Source organism: Carassius gibelio, chromosome A6, assembly GCF_023724105.1.
Source record: "Carassius gibelio isolate Cgi1373 ecotype wild population from Czech Republic chromosome A6, carGib1.2-hapl.c, whole genome shotgun sequence".
Classification (NCBI taxonomy): Eukaryota; Metazoa; Chordata; class Actinopteri; order Cypriniformes; family Cyprinidae; genus Carassius; species Carassius gibelio.
This window is the reverse complement of record NC_068376.1, coordinates 7,856,901-7,869,230: the sequence shown is the minus strand read 5'-3', so window position 1 is coordinate 7,869,230 and position 12,330 is coordinate 7,856,901. Positions and strand designations below refer to the sequence as shown.

The following is a 12,330-nucleotide window of genomic DNA, read 5'->3' as shown; positions in this document are numbered from 1 at the left end:
TTTTTGATATCCGTATTTTTCAACTTCTGGATCACATGGACTCAAGGCTTTCAATGAATATGAAAACTTCAACTGAGATGTGTTAGTATCTCAGATTTTCAGACCTGCAATACGTATATGCATTGAATTTATGTAAAATAACAGGGGAATTTTGTGTGTTTGTGTTGTAGATCGAGGAGCTGATGCTCATCAAACCAATCAGCTGAACCCCCCCTCACAGAGTCCCCTCCACAGCAACAGCTGCCCCCCAACCCCAGACACACACCGGCACAGAGAGGGGGCAGTCAAACGCCTGGCTAGCAAGGTAAACACTTTAGCCCTATTCAGACAGCACTAGTTTTCACTAAGAAGTAGTAGTAGTAGTAGTAGTAGTGGTAGTGGTAGTAGTGGTAGTGGTAGTGGTAGTAGTAGTAGTAGACATTTATTGTCTCTAGTCACAAGTACCAGCGACATTAGCCATCAACCTGTACATACATACAACATGACAAGGGAGTAGACATGACAGAAAGACAGGGAATTGAGGAAGAAATACAGCATAACATTAGGAAAGTGAGGAGAAAAAAACAACACCCAGACTATGCTCCTATTGGGAGTACAGTGTGAGAACAGGAAAAACAACTCAGCAACAAAGCACATAATCAATACAAACACACAAATTTGCAACTGTCTATGAAATTTGGGGGGTTGAGGTGATCCAGCGCAGGCAAGCAGCCATCCAGTCCATCAGCCCTATGGCACTGGTCACAGACCCGCTTGACAGACTGGTGGTACAAAGCGGCGAAGGTGAGGGATGGGGGGTCCGGTTAATCCATAATTGTCCGTATCAACTTTGAAATAATGAATAAATTACATTAATACATAGTATATAAAAAAATGTGAAACACTTATTTTAAATTGCAATATTTTAAAAAATAAAAAAAAATTGAATTTTGAAACTTTTTTGAGCGTACTTTTTCATTCCAACTTTCTGGGTAAAATAAAATTTGATGGTCAAGTTATACTAACTGGCATTTCAGTCAGTGGGAAAAAAAATATTAAAAGAGATTCCTATCTCTGAAACAGCTTGGAATGGCATCTGTAGATGTGTTAGATTTGATCTGCACTTTAATTAAGTGCTTTCCTCAATTATGTGAATAATTTTCAAATTATATTACATATATAATTATTGCTTATTTCAGTAGGATTCATGACACACATCTAAAAACACCCACTTCCAGACAATAAACCCTTTAAAAAAATAAAAAATAAAAAAGGAAGCTCTTTAAAATTGTTTGCAGAAAAATAAAGTTTCCACCGATCAGCTCTCATGTTTATTTATAATATAAATACACATGATGTTTTGTGCAATGTTTTAGATGTGTCATTACAGAGTTTTAGATGTGTCACGACAGAGGCAAACTGCATGTCATATGCATGCAGTGCATATTCAACACTTTGCTCTGTGTGCCAGAATGTGTACATGTTTTTCCATTTACATCTGGACCTGAACCTTCTCTGTTGAGTCTTCTAGTCACGTCTTTTTAATCAGCCATCTGTCAGTGGAAAGTCGTTTCAGGCCACAATTTCATTCTCACTTCTGTTCAGAAGCTTGGATTCTAAAGTATTTCAGAACGATTTTGGACTCATGATATTCAAACAAACTTTAAAGAGATTAAATCATGAAGAATCAGATTTTCCTTGATCTTTGAGATGAAAGAGCTCCATGTGCTTTGAAAACCTACAGTACTGCTACTTTCAGAACCTAAACTTCCTCCCCAGTGGATGAGCATTTAAACTAAGCTCCAAAATATACTCATTCCGTAATGCTGTACCTCCTGCAGAGATAACCTTTTAAACACATGACTGCCCACATTGAAGCATTAATGACGTTTATTTGGCGATCAGAATCTTGGTGAAGAAATAAGGAAAGAGCAGGTTTGATCCTGTAACAGTGTAACGCATGGTTTATTACAAGAAAAACAATTTAAGGTGGAAAGAAACAAAATATTTTGCCCTTTAAAGGAATTGTTCACCCAAAATTGAAAATTATCACCATTTACTCACGTATGACACTGTTCTGTGGAACAAAAGAGGGTTACATTTTGAATCTAAAATGAATATAAAAGTATTCCATATGACTTTCCATATTTCAAGTCTTCTGGTCATATTAGCTTTAAAACGGACTGAAATTGAGTTCATTATTCACTTATAATCTTTCCCTCAGCTGCAACTGAATCATCAAGTCACTGAGTGAACTGAGCTGAACCGGATCATTTGGTATGATTAAGCCACAGATACTCAACAGGCGACCCGCGGGCCACATCCGGCCCGTTGGCATTAATTTTATGGCCCGCGTCACGCAAAAGATGAACGCTCAAAAGTTGCGCGCATATTAGACAGTGTGATTTATATCTATGTATATTGCGGATGGTGATAATCCGTTGATCGATTAATAAAAAATAACATTCATCATCGTCATTGTGATGTGTGTGGAATGTTTAGTGAGACTTTATATAGCTACTTGATATCTCCGAAATGTACCATTAACTTTCTAAGCACAACAATAGCAAAACAAGCGGTAAAACTGTCAGGCAACTTTTGTGTGTGGCGCTCTATGCACAGCTCGTGCATTCAGAGCTGCGCAAATTCACAGCTGATTCGGGTGACGTTAGAGCTGATCCGCGCATCTCTACTGCAGTGTGGATCTACGTATGTGTGTGAAAGTGCTTTCTCTGCAATAGGAATAATAAAGTCAAAGCAACGTTCACGTCTAACTGACAGACATTTGTCAGACTGGCTACGAGCAGCTACCAGTGAGCAACAGCCAGACCTGAAATCACTGGTTAAAAGAATGCAGACTCAGATTTCCCACTAAGAATAAGGACTACTTTTCATCAGGGCTTGAGAAATATATATATAATATAATAGAAACAATAATTAATATTGCTAGAAAACTGTTAATCCACTTTTTGTCCCATATTTTTTATTTTCATGTTCAGTATTACTTACTTACCTACTTTAAATAGTACATAGACTAGCAAGACTTACCTAACAAGGTTTTTTAATACTCTGAGTATGAACTCTCTTTTTTGCATTAATATCGCAAGAAAATTATCCAGATTTACATTTTTATTTTATGTTCAGTATAACTTTAAATAGAATATAGACTAGCAAGACTTACCTAGCAAGATAGGTTATAAACTTAATTTATAAGTAAAAACTGTAAATATTGTCATAAATACAGTTTTACTATGCAAGTTGTAATTTGTGGCCCTTCATATTTAATATGGTTTAAATGTGGCCCCCTTGGCATCTGAACTTGAGTACTCCTGGATTAAGCAATCATTCAGACTATTTTTTCTAACTGGATAAACCAATTCATTTTAAAAGAGTCAAAAGAGTGGTCCATTCATGAAACAGCCATTTCTACTTCCCTCATGAAATTCACCATGGAGTCAAGACATGTAGATTTTCAGTGAAAATCAATTTCAGTCTGTTCTGCATCAAAGCCATTAGCCATCATATGACTTAATGATATAGCACACAAGTCACATGGACAAATTTTATGGTGCTTTTTTGTAACCTTGGAGCCTTGACCAATCCAGGACTGTGATTCCAAAAGCATTGTAAAAGTAGATCATAAAGACCATTGTTAATTGTGTCTATCTAAACTTTTTGGAGACTGAGCCCAGAGCTGTCAGGATATTCTTTCTCCATTTAATTTGCCCTTTTGCGTTCCATCGAATTTCCAATAGAAATGACATTTTTGGGTGAACAATCCACTCTCTTTCGTTTGTGTTTTTTGACCTGTCCAAAACTCCCACTTTCCCACTTCTCTCCCTTTTCCTCTGTTGTAGGTGGTGGCCTATCACTATTGTCAGGCTGATAACACATACACATGCCTGGTCCCAGAGTTTGTGCACAGTGTGTCCGCTTTACTGTGCAGAGCTCCTCGCCTCAATGCTTATCGAGAGCTCATGCTCAAAGAGACGCACCTGCAGAGCCTGCTCAGCTTACGCTCCTGCGTCCAGGACCCTGCCGCTGCCTTCCGTAAGGGAGTCCTGGAGCCCCTCACACTTCTACGCAAAGGTGAGACGAATCACATGCTTCTGTCATTAATCACACCATCACATAAAAACTAAATATGTTTGCTCAGGGGTAATGGGGGGAGAAAAGCGCTCTTGCCTCATTTAATTTGGCCCAGTACGGATGTGAACAGATGGTCCTCAGAAACGGCTTGGATCACAAGGAATGACAGATGAAGGACTTAACAGGAATTTTAGAGAATGAGGCTAGAGCAAATTTTGAGCATAGAAATGAAGACACAGAACTGTCACTCTGAACTCTTGATAGAAAAACCAGTGTTCCTGGTTTGTAACATCAGATTAGAGAAAGAATCGAGAAAAGTAGAGAAAACAGCCTTTATATTAATAATGGTGGATATAAGTGAATACATTTTATGTCAGTTTATGATAATGGGTTTATTTAGCTGTTTCTTTCTTATATGTAAAAAAAGTAATATTTTGTCAAAATGTGACCTTTTTGTGGCTGTTGTCAAACAAGGCTGTGCTGGCTATTAGTTATTTTAATATTAATTTATAACCAGACAGCTAAATATGCATTGTTTTAAGATACTCTTGTAGCAAATGCAGCATAACTTTAATTATACCAGTTGTTAAAGTAATAATTTTATTCTGATTAATAGCCTCAGTGAAAAAAGATTTTTTTTTTTATTGTGACAATATTAACAAATATCATTAATTATCTAAATAATGTTTGATTTGAAAAAGAAATGTTGGTGATGATGCTTTTAATAGTAACTGTGAACTTCAGCATCCATGTTCCAGTAAAAAAAAAAGAAAAAAAAAAGCTATTCTGGTATTTTGTTGACTTGACATACAGCCAAGTATGGTAACCCATACTCAGAATTCGTGCTCATACACACACACACACACACACACACACACGCGGAGCAGTGGGAAGCCATTTATGCTGTGGCACCCAGGTAGTGGTTGGGGGTTCGGTGCCTGCTCAAGGGCACCTCAGTCGTGGTATTGCCGGCCCGAGACTCGAACCCACAACCTTCAGTTAAGGAGTCAAACTCTCTAAAGCCTCAGCTTCCCCTGAATGTATTGAATGCCCTAATTTCATGATCCCATCAATCGGTGGTCGATAAAATCAGGTCCTGCCCTACTTTTGTTTTCTTGTTGAATATCTTATTTCACTCTGAAAAGCACCACACTATGGAAGTAATTACGTTTGTGGCTTCAAAGGAATAAATCACCCCAAAATTAATATTTTGCCATCATTTACTCACCCTCTTGCTGTTCCTAACCTGATTTACTTTCTTCTGTGAAACTCGAAAGCAGATGTTAGGCAGAAACTTTCATTTACTCTATACAATGAAAAATGAATGAGGATAGGTGCTGCTTAGCTCCAAATATGAAATATTTTTCATTTTTAATGTGAATTATTTCTGAAGGGTGCAGCTTTTGTCAAGTGGAAAGTACTCAAAAATTGTGAGAGTGAGAGTTTCACTACAGACTGTAGGCACTTTTTCCTACTCAACATATGGTGAAAGAAAGCAGCATGCAGGGTTTTATTGTGCTGGTTGTTCTTAGATAACCTACAGTAGTACATGAATTCAGCAGTACACACAGTTCCTGTTAACTTAGCAAAAGAAAAACCTAAACACACCCACATAATGCCAGGATGCAAACTCTCAACAAACTCAGGACTTCTAGTTTGTCTAACCATGTCATTTCTGTTTTTGTTGTGCAGAGCGGAAGATTCCAGAAGAGGATTACATCATCCTAGTGGATGCTCTTAATGAGGCAGAGTACCACAAACCGGACTATGGAGACACCATAGCGACTTTCATCACCAAAATCATCTCTAAATTTCCTATTTGGCTTAAACTGATTGTGACCATCAGGGTCAACGTAGTGGTAAGTTTTTTTTTATTTTATTTATTTTATTTTTTTTATTGGCTCCACCTTTACTTTGGCTAGACTATTTTTTGCTGGTTTTAATACGATGTAAGACTACTGAGAAGGGTTTAAATGCTCAGTGTCCTGATGTGCCTTTTGCGATCTAAACTTTCAGAATGGTTGCGGTGGTGAGTTTTGGGTGCTGGTCAGTGTCTAGTGTTGTAGGGTGGGGGTGTGTGATCCATGTCTGATCAGAGCTGGACTCTGGCCTACAGGAACCAAGCTTATATAAGAGGGGATAAGGGTTGTGATGCAACACCGCAGATGCTATGCATGTCCCTATACACTTTCCACACACATACACGGTCTCTTTCTCTCTCACTCACTACTTCTCGGAGCAGGGACCTAAAAGTGCCAGAAAACCCACACAACCAGGCTGCCGGTTGTTTATCCTACAACATTAATCCTGCAGTTGTTTTGATTGGAAAACATTTGTCGTGATTTGCATACAGATGATGATGAAGAGGATGTGCAGTAAAATGAACAGACTTGGTCCTTGTAGTATTCATTAATTTTCCCTCATGCAGTCACCCTGTTGTCAGTGGATACAGCACAAAACTGTTAACTGAAATGAACCATAATTATTCAAGAAATAGGAGTTCTTTGGGAAGGCTGGTGGTCGTTACTCTTGTGCTGTGGTGCAGAACAGCCAGTGAAGGTTCATCCCATAAAATCCCAGTCTTTTTTCATATGTAATTGCATGTCTTTTCATTGCAGCAGACAGGAAGCTGAATTGCCAGTATCTAAATAATGAAGGCATTGTCAAAAATTGTAATTGTGTGCAGATTTTGTTTTATAATTTATTAATCAAAGTCATGTGGTGCATCCAACATGATGTCAGAGAGAGAACCCCTGCAGACCCCCATGGCTGTGTGTCAAGCTTCTTTATACATGTCCGATAATTTGTCCAATTTATGACATGGCAAGGTTAGTTAAGATTGTAAAATGTCATGTGGTGTGACGAACCAAAAACTTTGATATTTATAAATTTGTGATCTTTATAAAAAAAAAAAAAAACTTGAAAATTCACTACCAGTCAAAAGTTTAGAAAATAAATTAGATTTTCTGTATGATTTCAAAGAAGCCTCTATTTGCAATAAAACAGTAGTAATGTGAAATATTATTAGAATTTAGAAGAAACTTTTTCTAATTTTATATGTTGTGAAATTTGCTGCTTAATATTGTCGTGGAGACTGTGATGCAGCAAAAATGCAGTTTTTAACATTGACAATATTAACCTGTTAACTGTCACTCACGTTTTTGAAGATAGACTTGAAAATGTGCATATACAAACCTAAATTTGTATAATTAAATTCAATTTTAAACAAAGGTCAAAGCTCCTTTTGTAATGTAGATTTCTGAGGGTGCCCTCTTCTCATAAATTAATCTATTACTTTTTCTTTATAAGTTTTAACAAAAAATATTGGTAAAATATATATTTGGGAGTCTTCGACCTTTCCAACGATATATAGTTTGTCAAGATTAGATTAGATTTGATTGTAATATAGTATAGTCAACGTAGGTGTTCCGAATACGGGACGGGGTGACATTTAACAGGTTAAGAAATATTTCCTGAGAGCCATATCAGCGTATTAGAATATTCTTTAAGTTCATGTGACACTGAAAACTGGAGACTGAAAAACAGCTTTACTATCACATAAATAAATCACACTTTAGCATGTATTCAAATAGAAAACAGTTGTTTTAAATTGTAATAATATTTTAGAATATCATTTGTTTTTGCTTTTGATCTGATAAATGCAGACTTTGAGTATAAGAGAATTCTTTCAACATTTAAAAAATCACTTGTGTTTATATTAAAGGTTTTCATTCTTTTTTTTAACAGAAAAATACAGATGTGTAAAATAACTTGAATTTGGTGTCAGGGATTTACAGGACTTAAACATTTCTTAATTTTTCTTAAACAAAAACTTCTTGTATTTTATTTTTATAACTCATAAGGGTTTTTCCAATGGCTTTTTTGTTGATCTTCTGACAGGAAGTCACCAGTCTCCTCCCCTTTCCCATCATCTCTCTGGATGATTTCCATGACAACAAGGATATAACCTCCGACCTCACCTCCTACATCCAGCACCGTATAGACCACAGCCCTGATATCCTCAGCAACATTGCCATCAATAGCAAAGCCGACCCAGCAAACATCTCTAAACTCAGTGCCCACCTGATCTCCCGCAGCCAAGGCTCATATCTTTATTTAAAATTAACCCTCGACTTGTTTGAGAAGGGTCACCTGGTGATTAAAAGCTCCAGCTATAAGGTTATACCCGTGTCTCTGTCTGAGCTCTATCTGCTGCAGTGCAACATGAAATTCCCATCGGCCTCAGCATTTGAACGAGTATTGCCTCTGCTAAACGTGGCTCTGGCTTCTTTGCACCCTCTGACGGATGAACAGCTCTTCCGGGCACTGAACGCCGGGTCCATGAGAGGAGAACTGGAGTGGGAGGACTTCCAGCAACGCACGGATGCTCTTTCCTGTTTTCTGATTGGCCGTCGAGACAGGACACGCATGTTCTGCCACCCCTCATTTAGGGAGTGGCTTGTATGGAGGGCGGATGGTGACAGTACTGACTTCCTGTGCGACCCAAGGTATTCAGTGATGACATTTCGTATGACACAAACAAGAATAGTTCTGTTTGGTGTTGTTGGTGATTAATAATGCAAGGATAAAGTTTCTAAGGTGTTCACAGCAGTTGTAGCGCATTGCCCAAAAGTTTCCAGAAAGTGCATAGCAATGCAGTAGATCTCCAATAGTAGAGTGCCCAGCCCTTTTTTCTAGAAATCTTACTTTCTGCAGAGTTCAGTTGCATCTCTGCTCCAACACACGTTTACATTTAGTCATTTAGCAGACACTTTTATCCAAAGTGACTTACAAGTGAGGACAATGGAAGCAATCAAAATCAACAAAAGAGCAATGATGTACAAGTGCTATAACAAGTCTCAGTTAGCTTGTTTAACACACCTGTTTGTAACTATCAAATGTTCCTGAAGATCTTAACCAACTGTTTTAGATGTGTATCGATTGGTGTCAGTCATCTGTCACCGTTTTCTATGCTTGTGTATATTTAAACTGTCTGTTTACAAAGCTTTTTAAAAATGGCGGGTCTCTGTGTTTTGTACGGCATGTATTTGGCTCATCACTTACATCACTGGTTGTTCCTATTGTGCTGCGTTAACTCTGAAGTAGATCCTAATTTACTCAAAAGGCATTCCTATAACTAAAATTGTTCCTAGTTCCTGCAGCGCGAACATGCAAAAAACCGAGTACTCCCACCAATAGTTATGGGAAGTTATGTGAAAACGTTCCTCTGGTGTGACGGTCCCTATTCATACAGGTTTGCAAAAATTTGAGGGTGTGTAATAGATGATAGAATTTTCATTTTTGGGTAAACTATCATTTTAATAAGTGATTTGCAATGAACTAAAACTATTCAAAACACCATACCAAGCGAAATTCAATGTGATAAAACTACTCTGAAACCCAAGCAATTTGAGTTGAAATGTGTTAAAACTACCAAAAAACCTTAGCAACTTTGTTAAATCTACATGGAACATTTTCTTGGAATGTTCTTTTAGCATCAGCTGCATAGAGGGTATTGCGCTTAAATATATTACACGTTAGAATCAGAAAATCCTTGTTATTAATGACACCGGTTGCCATTAAGTGAACTGCATTCAGGGTTGGTTTGATATTCACCCCAGTTTTCACCCAACCTTTAATACTTTTACTTTGCCACATAAAAAAATAAAAACGCAAAACCAACCTGTGTCCTTCACATAAAAATCAGTCTACAGACTGTTATAGGAAACCTAGGAAGGTCACATTTTTACAAGTGTTCACACATTGGCAATAAAAAATGATTAATGCATGAAAATTCTTACATATAGTAAGGGGATCATGCAACTACAACTACTCAAATCACCTTAAAAACTTCATAGCAATGTGCTACAACTGATTTTAGAACATCTTAGCAACCGCAGAGTGTGTGAGGTACCTGTACAGGTCAGCCATCTATTATGTGTGATTCTTTGATTTGTTAATTGAGTTCAGAAAGGGAGTTACTAAATTGCATTTGAGTGTGTGTAGCCTTTGAACATGAAATTACTCTTGTGTAGTTCCCTTTCATTTTGTAGACACTTCAGTTATCTCTCCACCTAAACACACACATATTACTCAGTATTCTCAATTGGAAAGGCTTCATCACTGTTATAAACTGTAGAGTGACCCACTTAAAAAGAAAAGTTCATGGACCGTTATTCAGAGAGAAAAAAACTTTGCTGTCTGTAAAAAGACAATACCAAAAAAACAGGTATCTACTGAAGTGTTACTGCCTTAATTTAGACAGTTTATCAGAATGAAAGGAAATATGTCCACCTTTAAAAAAAATCATTCTCTACTCAAGAGAGAGCCTCATCAAGAGCGTTGTTTGTATGATGAAAATGGATGATGGTGTTTTTGATGAATTGTTATTAATGTTTGTAAACAGAAGTGGCCACGCTCTGATGGCCTTCATGCTGTCACGTCAAGAGGGAAAACTAAACCGCCAGCAAACTATGGAGCTGGGCCACCACATTCTTAAAGCTCACATATTCAAGGTAGGGAACACCGATGCTCAAAATCATTCTCTGTTTTTGTTCAAGTGATGTGACCTGCATTCTAATTCTTCCTGCCTATCCTTCTCTGTCCTCAGGGTCACAGTAAGAGAACTGGGGTTTCGTCAAGTATTCTGCAACCCTTGTGGATCAGCTACAGTACAGACAGCCTCTCTGCAGCTCTTTCCTCCCTCAGAAACCTCTACACACCCAACGTCAAGGTTAGAGAATATGCACATACAAAAAAACAAGCACATACTCATCCTCAATGTGCCAATGAGACCTTCACTTATAAAAAGCAGCGTTAATCTTAAGTAAAGAATAAAAATTAACAAATGCTTAGCGCTCCTGAATTGTAGAACACGGCTCCAACAATTACCGTGACTGACGCATTTAGTCGCACAGGAAGAGCTTTAGCCTTACAGAGTTCTGAGTCATCCACAATGAACGAGATTTAGTAAGTCACATAGAACATAGTAATTAGCGCTGAGGCTTACTGAAAAATGCCTTACGTAATAACTACATTTATTTATTAAATCTATTATATGTTAATTGCTGTCTAGACTCCACTCTCCCTGTAATTTGCTCTCCTACAGAGTTTTAATGAAATGAACGTCACTGAGTCTGTGTACACGCCAGCATGCTTAACAGCCATTTGACTGGAGAGCTGCTCTTTAATTCCTGCTGTGTTTGTATAAATAAACACAATTCTGCTTCTTTTGCTTTTAATGTGTTGTTCTTTCATCCAGCATCTTAATCAAGCTTCCATTATTATACTGTCCATGTAAACAAAAAGAAATGATGCCAGGTTGTGTTCATTGACGAGTATGAATTCATGCTGGAGCATCACTCACGCACTTAGTTAAGGCATAGATTGGCTGTTGATTTGCTTGCATCTGTAAATTGTAGATAAAGGCCGTGGATTGGAGATACACATTTTGGTATGTAGATTGCACATGTAGATTGTAGATTGAGGCTATAGATTGAAGCTGATGTTTTGTATTTGTCGATTGAGGCTGCAGATTTTATATAAAATCTCTAGATTGTAAATTGAAGCTGTAGATTATAATTTAAGATTGTAGATTGAAGGCTGTAGAGTTAACCTATAAATTGGCTATAGAATGCACAAAAAAATGGGTTGAAGATGTAGACTGTAAATTGAGATTGCAACTACTGTACATTGGGGCTATAGATTGAATATGTAAATTGCTATAGATTGTGGATGGAGGCTGATTCTGTAGACTGAAGATGTAGATTGTATTTAAGGTTTGTGTGCTGAAGTCAAATCAAAATTATTGTGATCATTATGATGATGTATACTGTGTGTGTGTGTGTGTGTGTGTGTGTGTGTGTGTGTGTGTGTGTTTACACACACAGTGGGTACGGAAAGTATTCAGACCCCCTTAAATTTTTCACTCTTTGTTATATTGGATCCATTTGCTAAAACCATTTAAGTTCTTTTTTTTTCCTCATTAATGTACACAAAACACCACATATTGACAGAAAAACACAGAATTGTTGAGATTTTTGCAGATTTATTAAAAAAGAAAAACTGAAATATCACATGGTCCTAAGTATGGTCCTGCTGTGACACTCATATATTTAACTCAGGTGCTGTCCATTTCTTCTGATCATCTTTGAGATGGTTCTACACCTTCATTTGAGTCCATCTGTGTTAGATTATACTGACTGACTTGATTAGGAAAGCCACACACCTGTCTATATAAGACCTTACAGCTCACAGAGCATG

The 12,330-nt window shown here is 37.4% G+C and overlaps 1 protein-coding gene across 3 annotated transcripts in view; it reads left to right on the top strand.

Moving 5' to 3' along the window:
* Window positions 1–12,330, top strand: part of LOC128015366 (protein TANC1) — an 85,067-nt gene that overhangs the window by 61,735 nt on the left and 11,002 nt on the right. For 2 of the 3 annotated variants that reach the window (XM_052599162.1, XM_052599160.1), the window contains exons 10-15: window positions 171–304; window positions 3,837–4,068; window positions 5,761–5,927; window positions 7,969–8,576; window positions 10,475–10,583; window positions 10,679–10,801. In XM_052599162.1, coding sequence (XP_052455122.1) covers window positions 171–304; window positions 3,837–4,068; window positions 5,761–5,927; window positions 7,969–8,576; window positions 10,475–10,583; window positions 10,679–10,801 — 1,373 coding nt within the window. The remainder of the gene's footprint in view (window positions 1–170; window positions 305–3,836; window positions 4,069–5,760; window positions 5,928–7,968; window positions 8,577–10,474; window positions 10,584–10,678; window positions 10,802–12,330) is intronic. The other variant, XM_052599161.1, reaches the window with a different exon arrangement.